Source organism: Diorhabda sublineata, chromosome 8 (genome assembly GCF_026230105.1).
Source record: "Diorhabda sublineata isolate icDioSubl1.1 chromosome 8, icDioSubl1.1, whole genome shotgun sequence".
NCBI lineage: Eukaryota > Metazoa > Arthropoda > Insecta > Coleoptera > Chrysomelidae > Diorhabda > Diorhabda sublineata.
In genome coordinates, this window is record NC_079481.1 from 7,359,898 (window position 1) to 7,373,862 (window position 13,965).

General features: G+C 31.3%; 3 protein-coding genes across 5 annotated transcripts in view; 1 reads left to right on the forward strand and 2 right to left on the reverse strand.

Moving 5' to 3' along the window:
• The window catches only part of LOC130447317 (ubiquitin thioesterase otubain-like), a 55,295-nt gene extending 45,798 nt beyond the window's left edge, over positions 1-9,497 (forward strand). For both annotated transcript variants that reach the window (XM_056784066.1, XM_056784065.1), the window contains exons 2-5: positions 7,517-7,671; positions 7,723-8,022; positions 8,075-8,260; positions 9,249-9,497. In XM_056784066.1, coding sequence (XP_056640044.1) covers positions 7,567-7,671; positions 7,723-8,022; positions 8,075-8,260; positions 9,249-9,467 — 810 coding nt within the window. In that variant the 5' untranslated portion in view covers positions 7,517-7,566 and the 3' untranslated portion in view covers positions 9,468-9,497. The remainder of the gene's footprint in view (positions 1-7,516; positions 7,672-7,722; positions 8,023-8,074; positions 8,261-9,248) is intronic.
• LOC130447309 (ribosome biogenesis protein SPATA5-like) lies at positions 3,033-7,108 on the reverse strand. 2 transcript variants are annotated; one of them, XM_056784054.1, is made up of 6 exons: positions 6,626-7,108; positions 6,217-6,571; positions 4,839-5,622; positions 4,054-4,273; positions 3,635-3,996; positions 3,033-3,582 (listed from the first exon to the last, which is right to left on the reverse strand). In XM_056784054.1, the coding sequence occupies exons 1-6, from the start codon at positions 6,999-7,001 to the stop codon at positions 3,358-3,360; spliced, it is 2,322 nt and encodes a 773-aa protein (XP_056640032.1). In that variant the 5' UTR covers positions 7,002-7,108; the 3' UTR covers positions 3,033-3,357. The 2 variants fall into 2 exon arrangements, with proteins under 2 accessions (XP_056640032.1, XP_056640033.1); XM_056784055.1 differs by having other exon boundaries at positions 3,416-3,575; positions 6,626-7,087.
• Positions 9,486-13,521, reverse strand: LOC130447315 (bone morphogenetic protein 5-like). The gene is made up of 4 exons (XM_056784062.1): positions 13,186-13,521; positions 11,541-11,954; positions 10,147-10,312; positions 9,486-10,089 (listed from the first exon to the last, which is right to left on the reverse strand). The coding sequence occupies exons 1-4, from the start codon at positions 13,417-13,419 to the stop codon at positions 9,752-9,754; spliced, it is 1,152 nt and encodes a 383-aa protein (XP_056640040.1). The 5' UTR covers positions 13,420-13,521; the 3' UTR covers positions 9,486-9,751.
• Positions 13,522-13,965: the final 444 nt, after the last annotated feature.

Sequence of the window (13,965 nt, forward strand, 5' to 3'; positions counted from 1 at the left end):
ATTTTTTCATTTGTCTGTCTCAAAACTTAAGTACCAACCCTCGTAAACTAACCTCTGAAAAGTCACTTTTGCGTGAAACAGTCCTCGTACATTAACGTGAACATCAAAATAAGACTGTAGATATACTTATATAACATTAGCGTGAAACAATAGTTTTCTCCAAAGAAAAACATTCATTTTCAATTGATATAAAATATTTCAACGTATTATCTTTGTATCCTACAAACATTAAACCCTAAAAGATGATTAACGACCGTTCGCTAGCATTTCATTTATAGTTTATTTGGACAGTTTTCGTTTCTGCGTATCTTTCTAGGAGTCATGAATCAACTTTCTCGTTGCCATCGTAGATAATAAAATCGTTAGCATGTTTGGAATTGCAAATTTCATGTAAAAAAAATATCAAAGTGAAACCGTATCTTTACTAAACATTAGAACAATAATTATAATTATCGACGGTCATTGTTTGAGTAGTCACTTCTTAAATTGCATTGTGTGACTGATTTGCAAGTTGAAAACGATTCATTGAAACACGCTATTTGAACAAAACGAAACCCGCAAATATACGCAATTATATCGATAAATATGTATATATAAAAGCCTTGAACTTAATTATAGGGCACACTAAAGTGAATAAAATTGATTAAATGGATTCATGTAACTAGAAATTTAGGAAACAACCCTGTATAATGTATAAATATCCTAATAAAAAACTCTTGAAATTAATAAAAGTTTTGGATCACCCTGTACATTCAAAATTATTTTATCCACTTAAATATTCAATTAACATAATTTTAAATAAACGTACTTTCAAAAAATTTTCTTACCTCATCTACTAGTACAAAATTTTATAAAAAAATTTTCAATAACCGATTAGAAACAATATAAAAACTTATATTCCGAGAATTCTTGAGTGTCTCGCGGAACATAACATCAACGCTGTATGCTTGGACTGTGAGACGTCCTACTGGAGCCGACGAAGACCAATAACTAGCAAAACTGCGCATTTAAAGCCAAACTGAGAAAGGATTTCGTTTGGTAGTCGCGGTTTGTATATCATAAATTAAAAAAAATAAAGTAACAGTTTCCTATTCTCAAAAAAACTAAACAGAAAATTGTATAGAACAACAAATAAAAGTTTTCCTTCTATAACTCATTCTTAATAAGACACATAAAATTATTCAATACTCCTCTGGGTTGATATATTTTATTTTTCGTAACTGAATATATGATAATTTCAGTAAATAAATTGATTATCTACACCATAATTCATTTAATATCAGCTTTTTCAAGTTTTGCATTTGTTAATCATAATTACTAAGAAATGATTACCTTTTTGTAAATAGGGTGACTATTGACACAAATATTTCGTGATTTAGTTCAATTTTTATGATATTTGCGACAGTCACATCACAATAAGAGATGATAAACTCTTTTTATCATGATAGAATGCTATAAATCCTAAATCGAAGATATTTCGATCTATTAGATTTGCAGTCATCAAATCTAGTGTGAACATGTATCTATAAATTGAATTTCAAACGTAATCTGAATATGTTCAAGCTTTTTTATATTTTCATTAGATTCACACCCAAATAAAATGAATTTCGTTTATTATTAAATTGAAATGTTTCTTGTACATTAAAGTATATAAACTTACATTGCAATTTGTATCATTCCAGTATCAAATTTAACAACCCCTGATGAAATAACTCGGTAAAACAATGTAGCTTGAGGAATTCAACTTTTTCAACTCCACGTTCCAGTTTTCTTTGGAATTGTTTGTTTTCGAAATCATATTATAAACCAAAAACTTCACACTTTAAATAATGATTAAAAAATAAATTAATAGATCACCGATAAGGTTAGGTTTGGGTTGAAATAGCGCGAAAAGTTTCAAAAACGATTTATATTATACCGGAAATGTAGACAACTCTTCTTTTTATTAATAGACAGTTATTACTTCTTGTCGATAGGTGTCAAATATAATTTAAGAGACTAAAAATATTTTGAAATAATTTTATCATTATTAAGAATCTCTGTATTTAAAATAGTTTTTTATTCATTACAATTTTTATTATTAATAATTAAAAATAAAATAAAACAATATCGGTTGATGCGTACGTCATGACTAACTGTCACAGTTAAGAAAGCTAATAAAAAGCAAAGAGGTTTGGTTTTCTTTCTTTTATAAATATGATTTTTCGATTAAATACTTTGAAATTTCAATAGATTAATTAAATATTAAAATATCAAGTTCATAATACAAAAATTTTGAACTCAGATTTAATTGATTTTATTGTTGCAACTTTCGTCAATAGATGGCAAACAACGACATTGATAAAAAATGTTTCTGTTCATTTTATTATTTTCCTTCATTATGGAAACTATTAAATGGAAGTTTTTATATTAAGTATATTTATTGACTTCTGAGAAGCTATTTTCCGAGTAAATAGCTAATTCTAAAATACACTATCAAAAAGGGGTAATTACTATAGCGCAGTAGCTTGAACTATTTGTTAATAGATGGCGCAAACAACTTAAGAGTTGTCATGTTGGTCAAAGGACGCCTATAAAGTATTGAGGGTATTATGTATACGATAAATAACAGTTCAAAAACCTTCCAGAATGGGGTTGGTGTATAGAAAAGGTAACTTTGTTTCGTATTTTCTCACTAATTATATTTAACCTTTCCTTTAAAATTTACCCTGATGCTACCCTCATTTATGACATTTCAAATACACTTTTCATATACATAGTTTGTTCTCCTTTTCTCCATCCTCCATAATATAAAATTTTCAATATGATGATACGGGGTGCGATTCATATATAATATTACGTTTTTCTTAAGAAAAAATGTATTAAAATCTATATTTTGTAAATTAAGATTTTTTATAAGTTCTCGATATAACTATACGAGGAGCGATCAAAAAGTAGTGTGACGTACTTTTTGAAAATGTATTAAAATCTTTTAGTGATTAGGAATAGGGTATTTTTATGTCAAATTATTTATGTGAATAAAGAAAAAATAGTTTAAAAGTCAAAATTTTATTGTATGTAAGTTTTGGATGTAACCATACAAGGAGCGATTAAAAAGTAGTTTAACGGTTTTTTAAATGTTTGAAAATCTCTTAGTGATTTTGATAGGGTGTTTTAGGTTAGATTATTTATGCGAATAAAAAAAACAGTTTAATTTCAAAATTTAATTGTATATTCTCGATATAACGATACGAGTAGCGATAAAAAAGTAGAATAACGTTTTCTTTCAAAATTGGAATCTTCCTACCTATTTTTTTTTTCTCATTAGAGTGTGTTATAGGTCAAGTTATTTGTGTCAATACAAAAAATATTTTAAAATTAAATTTCATTCGATAAATAATTTTCGTACAAATTAATTAGATTAGAAGGCGTGCGTGGTGTTACTAAACACAGAGCTTTTTCGAAATGTTTCATTTCCACAAATCTGCTTTCCAAATTTTCTTCCAAAGCCATCATAGCCGCCTCGTGACAAACAGCGTTCACTTCAGCCCCTGAATAATTATTAGTTTTCTTCACCAGGTCATCGATATCCACACCTGTAGTCTAAATATATACCTAAAAACCTTTTTTTTTTCCCAACTCCAAATGAACTTACCGGCATTTTTATAAATTTAATCCTAAATATTTCCTTCCTGGTTTGTTCGTCGGGTAGAGGAACATACACGATCCTGTCTAGCCTTCCGGGTCTAAGAAGGGCCTTATCTATCCTATCCGGTCTGTTCGTTGCGGCTAAAACCGTAACGTCCTGTAAAGGTGTGATACCATCTAATTCCGTCAATAATTGGGCCAATACCCTTTCCTGTACGTTGGTACCGGAAGTACTACCACCCCGTTCGCCACCTAAAGCATCAATTTCGTCGAAAAAAATTATAGACGGCGCCACTTGACGTGCTTTTCTGAACACTTCCCTAACCGCTCGTTCCGATTCTCCCACCCATTTATTGAAAAGTTCTGGACCTAAAGGGATACGAAAAATAGCTAAAGGTTTTAAACGATGTTTTAAAATTTATGTACCTTTAATCGATAAGAAGTTTAAACCACTTTCGCAAGCCAGCGCTTTGGCTATCATCGTTTTAGAACATCCTGGTGGTCCGAACATCAACACTCCCTTAGGAGGTGTTACTCCTAATCTTAAAAAGCTTTGAGGGTGTTTCAAAGGCCATTCGATTGCTTGTTTTAGTATCATTTTTAATTTTTCTTGACCACCGATGTCGCTCCATTTAACATTCGATATCTATGATAAAATCATAAAATTGTTCGTTGATTTTGACGGTATAAAATCGAACAAATTATAAATAAAAGTTAATTTTTCATGTTCTTGCAGCTTTAAATAATGAAAAATCCTCCCAAAATTGTCATTTTCTCATGTATAATTTTAACTTCATAATTTATTATAAATTAAAATTTTCCACCATTTAAAGAAATCGCATCTTGGTAACGTTCAAGACAAGATTGGGGTGTAGTCGTTAGGTTAGATTAGACAAGGTTAGATTGAAGTTAGATAGGGTTTAGATTAGGCTACGTTTTGATTAGATTAAATTAGACTAGGTTAATATTAAGTTAGATAAGGTTAAGGCTAGAATAAATTTGATTCATTTGGGGTTAGGTTAAAATTGTATAAGTTTGATTTGGCTAGGTTATATTTAGGTTAGATTAGACAAGATTAAGTTTAACTAGATGGAAGTTATGATAAGGGTGGGTGGTAATAAGATAGGTTATGGTTACATTAGATTAGACTAGGTTAAGATTAGGTCAAAGTTGGATAAGTGACATTAGGCTGTAGAAAAAAATTTACTAACCTCTATCTGTACTTCCCTCATCGCACTAGGCCTAACTCGTTTCAGTGCATATTCAAAATCTTCAATTTTAACAAGCCGTTTGTTTCTATTACCGTTCAAGGCTGCCATAGAGCACAGAGCAACCAGATCTGATCCTACGTAACCGTGTGTGTTCATGGCTACATGTTGAAGGTTATTTTCGTCTATTCGGATGTTCATTTGGGTTAAAAGTGTTTGTAGAATTGCTCTTCTACTTCGAGGACTCGGTGTAGGTATTTCTATTTCTCTGTCGAGTCTACCGCATCTTCTAAAAGCTGGATCTATGTTATCGGGTTTGTTTGATGTTGCCAGTACGAATATTTTCAACAATTGTCGGTTGTGTAGCTCGTCGAATATTTTCAGGAAAGTAGAAACAATTCGCTTTTCTGTTTCGGTTAATCTCGTACCTCTTGTTGGGCAAATTATATCGAATTCGTCCAAAATAATTATACTGGGAGAATTATCTGCGGCTTCGGCAAATAACTGTTTGATATATTTTTCTATTGAACTAGATTTGGTGCTGCATAGATCTGGAGAGCCGATATTCACGATATTCGCATTGAATTTTGAAGAAATGTATTGCGATATCATTGTTTTTCCTGTGCCGGAATGTCCGTAAAGTAATACGGCTTTTGTTCGAGATTTATTAACGGAATTTTCAAAACAGGAATTTATTAAATCTACGATCTCGTTAATTTCTTCTTCTACTCCGGCAGGTCGTTCGAAAACTTTGTTTTCAAACTCTTTTTGAAAAGATTCTTCATCCCTATGAGTTAAATATTATATTATCATATAGAAAAAGGCAATTTATTGAAATCTCGAAAAAATATTTGAAAGAAAAAGAAGAAAATGTATTAGGCCTTTGATTGATGACAATGAAGTAAGTGACATTTGTGACAGTTTTCAAAGGTAGGTTAACATATTGCTATCAACTAAAAGGGAATAAAAACAGGTATATTCAAGATAAAAAATGAGAAAAGAAATCAATGTCAAGAGATATTTTGGTTTAGATCTTTTTATACATGAAAACATTTTACAATTTAAAAAAAGCAATTGATAAAATTTCAAGTAAACGTTTGAAAAAGTAGAAAATGTGAAGTTAGGAATTCTTTAATTACATTTGTGATAGTTTTAAATGTTAGGTTAACATATTACTGTCAAAGAATAGTGGATGGAAAAAAACATAAACAAACATATCCAAGATGAAAAGTGAGAAATCCAAAAATGATCCCAAAAAACTGTGTTATTCATAATAGAGATAAAAATATATTTAAATGGTAATGTAATTATTCATACAAAACAAAAATTGGAATATATATTCTAAAACATTCGTTTCTATTTGAAATATTAACAAACTTACTTGAAACATGTCCATTTTGTTTTTGATGTAACTTTATAAAATGGCTGTTGATCACCAATACAAAGTTCGCTAAAATAATTAGTTAAATCAGAATCATCACGGTCATTTGAGGATTCCAATGTTTTTACCTCAAATTTCAACTCTTTTCCATAAAACATAACACTAATGAAATTTCCCTTAGTAATAATTTTGTTTTCATAAGTTTTACTTAATCTATTATAGAGTTCTGGAGTTATGTCTAAAGATTTGGGTCTATTAATGATTAATAACGATATTGACGTAGCTTCAGATACTGGTATTGGTAATCTTTTAACAGCAACTCTTTCGTTAATTTTTAAAGAACCTATGTCCAAAGCTAAAATATCAAATGATATTCCTGATAATTATAGAATTAAAATAAGAAACTTACCATTTTTAGTAAATAATACTGAAGTAAGTGATTTCTCCATGGTAGGCCATACAATTTTCGCTACAGGAGGTGTTTTATTATTTAAACAACTAATTACTGCATAATCACCAATTGCTAAAGAGCACAATCTAATTACAGATTCACTTAAAAACACTAGGTTTTCTTTATCTTTAGAAGATATATTTTTTATCTCTTCATTTACTTTTTGATCCAATGTTCCATAGAGAATTTCATTTTTCACAAAATTATAGGCTCCAACTTTTATATCGGGTGGACAATCATTATTATGTTGATCTGAATCTTTTGTATTTAGAAAAATTGAACAATGGTCACATTGCATCCAAAAAGTTGATTTTTTCAATTTTTGTTGAGACATTTTCGATAGCACGAGTTACACTAACCCTACTTTTACTATTTAAAATTTAATGTGTAAAATCAGCTGGCAGTAGTTATGACTAATATTCCGTTGCATGCCAAAAAATAAATCTTTTATATTATGTATATCAACACCGGGTTTGATTTATTCTCGTGATAATGATAAATACTAATGTTAAGTAAAAAAATGTGATTAGAAATATTTTTTAACAAAAAAATCTTGCTACTTCACTGAATTACACGAAATGTAATATCACTATAAGTAGGCAACTCACAATACATAAACTGTATATTTGTGTTGCCTGTCAGATTTTCGTTTGTTTGATATTTAATCTTGTCAGTTTTTAACATTTAAAATTTGTTGATCAATCTTAATAGATAGAAATAGATTAGTAATGTTATCAATATTATAAACACGTTTTTCCGAATAAACATTTCGTTAAAAAACCTATTTACATAAAAAACTATTACACGTTGATGGATGTTTAGCCATTGACAAACATTTTTTGTGTATAGTTGAGTTTGTGGTAGCGATTTCTTGTCTTTGAAATAATTCGTTAATACTCATGGGCGAACAAGGAGAAAGTATGAGTAAAGCCGGGAACGATAATAATCAACAACCGAATCAAGATGAATTGATATTGGCACAACAACGTCAAATCGAGAAAGAGGTATCATTAATATAAAAGTAAGGTTATGTTGATACTAACAAACACTCGTAGATTTCAGATACTATTCCATTAGTAGGTGATTTGGAACCAATAATGTCTCTCAATAACGAATACTCTTCCGATAATATATATTTAGAAAAAGTCAGTAATCTTGCTACCAGATACAAATTTATTCGTAGAACAAGACCTGATGGTAATTGCTTCTTCAGGGCATTTAGTTACGCTAATATAGAGAGACTCCTTAGAAATAAAGACGAATTCAATGAATTTTACACGCATGCTGAAAATAGTAAAGAGGATTTAGTATCACTCGGATTTCAGCAGTTTACAGTTGAAGATTTTTATGATACTGTAAGTTGTTGATTATATTATATGATATAATTATTTTCGACCTGATTTTTAGTATATGGAGGTACTGAAGAGACTTAAAGCTATCGACAATATCGATGACGCACTTAAGGACTTGCATAATGTGTTTAACGAACAAGGTTTTTCAGATTACATGGTAGTTTATCTTAGATTGTTAACTAGCGGTCAGTTACAAAGGGATCAAGATTTTTATAGTTGTTTTATCGAAGGAGGCAGAACTGTAAGAACATTAAATATTATTCATTATATAATTGATTCAGTAAAGTGTTTTTGGAACTGTTTGTGATATTCATAGTGAACACACTATTTATTTATTCCATTATACCAACACTCACATATACACTATCTGACGCGCGATTCGATAACTAAATTATCGTCTTCAGAGGCTGAAGTTAAGTTGAAACCTATTTACTTGTTTTACCTGTTTTATACTAAATTTTCAAACCAATAAACCTTTTCTCACAAAAATTAATTCCGGTGGGAATCTTCCTCGACTACTTAACTCTGGAGTGGACTGTATGGAATTGGCCCTTTGTTCCTAATTAAACTGGTCTTACATTTAGTATTTTTGAAGCTTTTAAATGTATCCAACCATATATTATTGGATAAACAGATAAATGCTAGAATAGTTGGGATATGGACAGAGGACCAATTCCTTACAGCCCACTCTATAGTGTAGTATAAATGTCAAGATTTCCACCAAGGAGGTTTTTCCGCTTTTTTGGGTGGGAAAATTTAGTAAAAAAAGGTGAGTCGTGGTAATAAGTTTAGTTTATCTTCAGTCTCAAAAGATGGTAACATGGTTATCGAAATTTACGTAAACAGTGTGCTCAGTAAATATTTTTAGGTGATTATCCAGGTTACACCTCTCCGATTTCGTCGAAATTTTATTATTTTTTACCCTAACCTAACTTGATAATTATTACAATTGATTCTTCCAAAAAAAAGTATCTGAAGGGGTGGTTTCTGTGCCCTATATATATTCTTCTTCAGCATAATTATCTCCATAACATCTAGATAATTACATATTTTTTATTTGATTTTTTGTACAGGGTAATTATTAGAAACCAATTTTGCGAATTATTTGATGCAATTAATTGATGGTTTCTTTTTGTTTTCTACAGAATTTGTTTTTATTCAGGGCGCACGGTTTCATAGACTCTATTGTTTATATGAATCACTCCGTGTATTTATATATGTTTTTTCAGGTAGCCGATTTTTGTCATCAAGAAGTTGAACCGATGTACAAAGAGAGCGATCATATTCACATAATTGCAGCTTGTGCTGCTTTGCGTACCGGTGTCCGTGTGGTTTATATGGATAGAGGTACCGGAAAGATATGTACTGAACATGATCTACCTGAAGGATGTACCCCGACTGTTCATCTCTTATACCGTCCCGGTCATTATGATATTTTGTACCAATGATTTTCTTTAAATAAAAAATGATCATTAAAACACCATTTTTATTGTCATTACACAAGAAAAAAATTTCCTGGAAAAAATGTATATGAGTTTTTACTCCTGCTTTCAAAATAAATGGAATGAAAGAAAAAAAAGAATTTTAGAAGTGAGATACAATGCAACAAAATGAAAGCATTTTTTAAAATCAGTAAACGTAAAATTTATAATTCATTTCCGAATTTTCTTAGTAGAAAGTGATATTAATAAGCATTAAATCAAAATTTTACTTAATTATTGCGAAAAAATTATTATCTGCAACCACATTTAGTTATAATTGTTTTATCGTAATTCTTAATCGCGATATCTCTAAATTTATCAAAATACATTATCGGTAACGATTTATACCACACAGGTACACAACACGCGCTTCTTTTCTGGAAAATATATAAAAATTTCGCATGGTTCGTATCGTTTTTATCAGGTGTCGAACATTTTCCAACGCAATCAAAAGCGGAAAATTGTTCGGGGAATATGATAAATTTGTCCCATCCCATTTTTTGAAAGTTTATCACCCACTCCTGTATTTGACACTGCGAATTCGTATCGTAATCGGTAATTTCGTTATCGTCTAATACTGAAGAAGAACCTAAAATGACATATTTCAGTTGTTTCATTTTTTATATAATAGCTTCATTAGACTCACCGTTACTTTGTGTTTTAACCACTATGAAAGTACTAAAATTTCCCATATTTTTATCATGAAATACTTCAATCAATTTATTAGTGTCATAACTAGATATTGTTAAAATTAGACCTAAGTTCTCTTCCCCATTCAACCAATTATCTATGGGTTTCTTTACTTTGAACATCTACAAAAAATTATCAATAACATTTTGTATGCCCCCCCCCAAATCTACACGACGATGTACTTTTGGAAAAAAATTAAAAAAAGAAGACTCATTCTATTGACAAAAATCACGTGTCACTAGATGGCGCTGATCTTGGATTATACTGCGATAAATAACAATACAATCTGTAAGGGTGTTTAGTGATTTTGGTATAATTTTCTTCATTTTTTTTTTAAATTTTGATGAATCGGTTCAAAAATGACTAAAATGGAAGTAACCCTTTTCAATATCATGGAATATATTGAAATTAGAAGCAGACTACTAAAAGAAGCTGAATTTACGCAATTCCTAATCAAGAAGCCACAACTGTGACCTTGGAAGTCCACAGCGATCAAGAAAGAAACTTCCAGAGGCATATGTTCCAGAAAACTTGTAAACAACACCATTATATCCACAATCAAATGGATTGGACTAAAGAATAAACAGAACTATTGGCAGATATCAGTCCTGCTATCAGAAAGATTGTGATCAGTTTTCATCTCTATTTGCAATGGCTTATCGATCTGCTAGTACTGAATCCACCAGTAAAACACTTGCAACACTTTTTGGACGGGATATGAAGCTTCCTTGGGACTTTGAATTTGGCTGTCGGCCTGGAGAAGACCTAACTTATACTAGTCAATTGAGAAGGAGAATTCATGACATCAAATCTTCAAGTTGCCAGCGATATAATGAAAAAATGATACGACACGGAAGCCAAACGTCGGTTTTGGAGATCAAAGAGAACAAAGTACGGCTTCACAACCCGCGGAAGAAAAGGTATTTTTCCGGGGAAGGTCCATGCTTGATCAAGGAAAGGATCAATGATGTCTTCTATCGCATCAACAAGTTCCCCAATAGAAAGTAGTTCATCAAAATCGACTAGAGCCGTTCTAAGAAGACCATGACCTACAGGAAGAAGTGAACCGTTTGCAAGAAGAGTAGCTAGGTATGGAGTCACTACAGAATAACAAGATTTGATCATTCTACCGGAAAATTATTCGCTGGTCTGCAACATCTCTGCCCGTATCAGAAACAGATAAGGGTTGGAAAGTGACCACTGAATCTGGTGACTGCACATTATGGATGTGTGGTTGTTTATGTCTCAGAAAAATACCAAACACCAGAAAAGGAAATCTTGAATAAACTAATTACCATTTTGTATATCTGACGAAGTAAAACAATTTCAGTAGCTTAATTTCTAACCTACCTGCCATCCTTTTTGCGCTTTGGACACATATATAACATTGAACAGTTTATGAATGTCGGGGTTATTTATTGAACTGTTTCCGGTATCATCATACGATTGTTTTTCATACTGATACAATCTTATTACAACAGATTCCTTGAAAATATTCGACGTATCCTTCAACGGCCAGTAAAAGTATAAATCAGCGTCGATTACATTCAATTCGGGATCGATATTGTCCAGATTGAATTTGAGGATAGGTGTCGATGCGTTCAAGTTTTTGTTGAAAAGTATTCTTCTTGTGATTGAAGTATCTGGATGGGAAGTTGCCTCGTCATAAAATATTCTAAGGAAAGACGGTAAGCGTGATTTGTTTATTGGATTGCTTTCGTGAACGTATTCCCATTCTTTGTCTAAATAATAACTAAAGTCGAACTGAAAATTTAATTAGCAGCAGTTATTTCTTTGAAAATAGTCGGTTCTTTAGAATTTATTGTGTCGCACAACTTTATATGAACAATTCTGTTTTGTTCCGACTTAGGTATCGCTTGTGAACCATTCCTTTGTTCACGTATTGTGGCACAATAGTCATTTCAGATTTATCAAATCTAACATTCGAGGTTTTGAAGAAATTAATTAGTTATCGACCTCCCACTCCATTCGATAAAACCTCGGAGTGTATTCTTAATCGTCCTCTACCTATCTACACTCAAGTGTTTAAATCAAAGTAAATTTTATTGAATTTGTAGTGATATCAAATACGTAAAAAAGTAACAAGCCGAACTGCGTTTAGTGACAACTTCGGTTTAAACGTTACCGATGGACTGGGGGTACTTTAAACTTCAGTTTAATATGAAATGGAGGGTCCGAACATAACTTCTTCCAATTGTTCACATTTTTGCATTATTATAAAGGGTTTTGTTAAAATGATTGAAGATTTGGTGACCTCAAATTTTAAACATTGTTGAGGCGCCGAGAAAACAAAAAGTTATTCGTTTTTAAAGGGAATTCGAGGGCGTAGCGCGAGTTGCCGATGCAACGAATTGATTTTTTATCGACTTCCCACTCTATTCGAGAAATTCGAAAAAACCTCGGAATGTGTTCTAAATCGTCCTCTACCTATCTATACTCAAGTGTTCAAATCAAAGTAAATTTTAGTAAATTTATATACACTGGTAAGTTTTTCAAACATCTCTTCAAATCCGCTGTTTTTATTATAGTGCTCACAAAAGTTCCAGTTATTTGTCTTAATTTCTTTTTGTTTTAAGCAAATTTTGTATAACAGTTTCTATATAAATTCGTATTTTCTATTTACTTGGGAAATAGAACGAGCATCAGCTCCTTTTTATTCAAAATTGAGAAGAATAACTGGAATTTTGGTTAAAGTTGAAGCAAAGTTACAAAGATATTTGAAAAAATTACCAGCGAATATAAATTTGAACACTTGAGTGTGGATAGGTAGAGGACGATTTAGAATACACTCTGAGGTTTTATTGAATTTTTCGAATTGAGTGGGAGGTCGATAACAAAGAACTCTAATGTTGGAATAAATAGATCAAAAGTGACTACTATGCCACAATACGTGAACAAAGACACCATTCCTGCCTCATTAATGGCGCCTATTTCGATAATTCCCTAATGATGTTGAAGTATGGCAGTAACTTACCTTGGGTGCTTGTTGTGCTTTATCTGAATTCTGAGAAGTATGATACGACTTTTTCCTCTCCAAAAGGGGATATTCAAGATCAGTGATATTGTGATTCAAATACATAATCCTATTATTCACTTTGAATTCGTTATTATTTCTACCCATTTTGAAAAAATAACTTTTTCCACTGTTATTTGAATTCTGTGATAAAACCACTTCAACAACAAACATCAATAAAAAAAATTTCCCCATTGTCGAATAATAAAAAAAAAACTTCTGGTTACTATAAGCGACCTTAGTAGATTGATATAATGTAAGACAGCAAAATGAAAATTTGTTTTAAGTAGATAATTCTAAACGTTTTGAAGTAGAAGTATTTAAACGGTTTTAGTTTGTTAAATTTTCGGCGTGGGTTGATGCATGAACCAATTTATCGACATGCGAAAATATTTTTACGAGGGTTTAACCAAAAGTTTTAACGACATAATTTCAAAACCGCTATGAAGGTTGCTAAGTTTCGAGATAAGGCAACAACATATTCAGAACGTGTGCTACTTGAGTTGTATATAGATGCAGATACATTCATCTTCTAAATACAGTTACTATCAAAATTACAAGCTTTGATTATGTTTTAGGAAAAACCAATATACCTACACCCCCCTACCTTCTCATTGTTCCATACTTACAAGAACCCAGGCGAGACGTTTTGTTTCGGGGAGAAATTGTTTCTGTAAAGAGACAGCGAATCAAACAGCTGCATTTGTGCGGAGCTACGCTGCTCCTAAAGATTTGGCACGC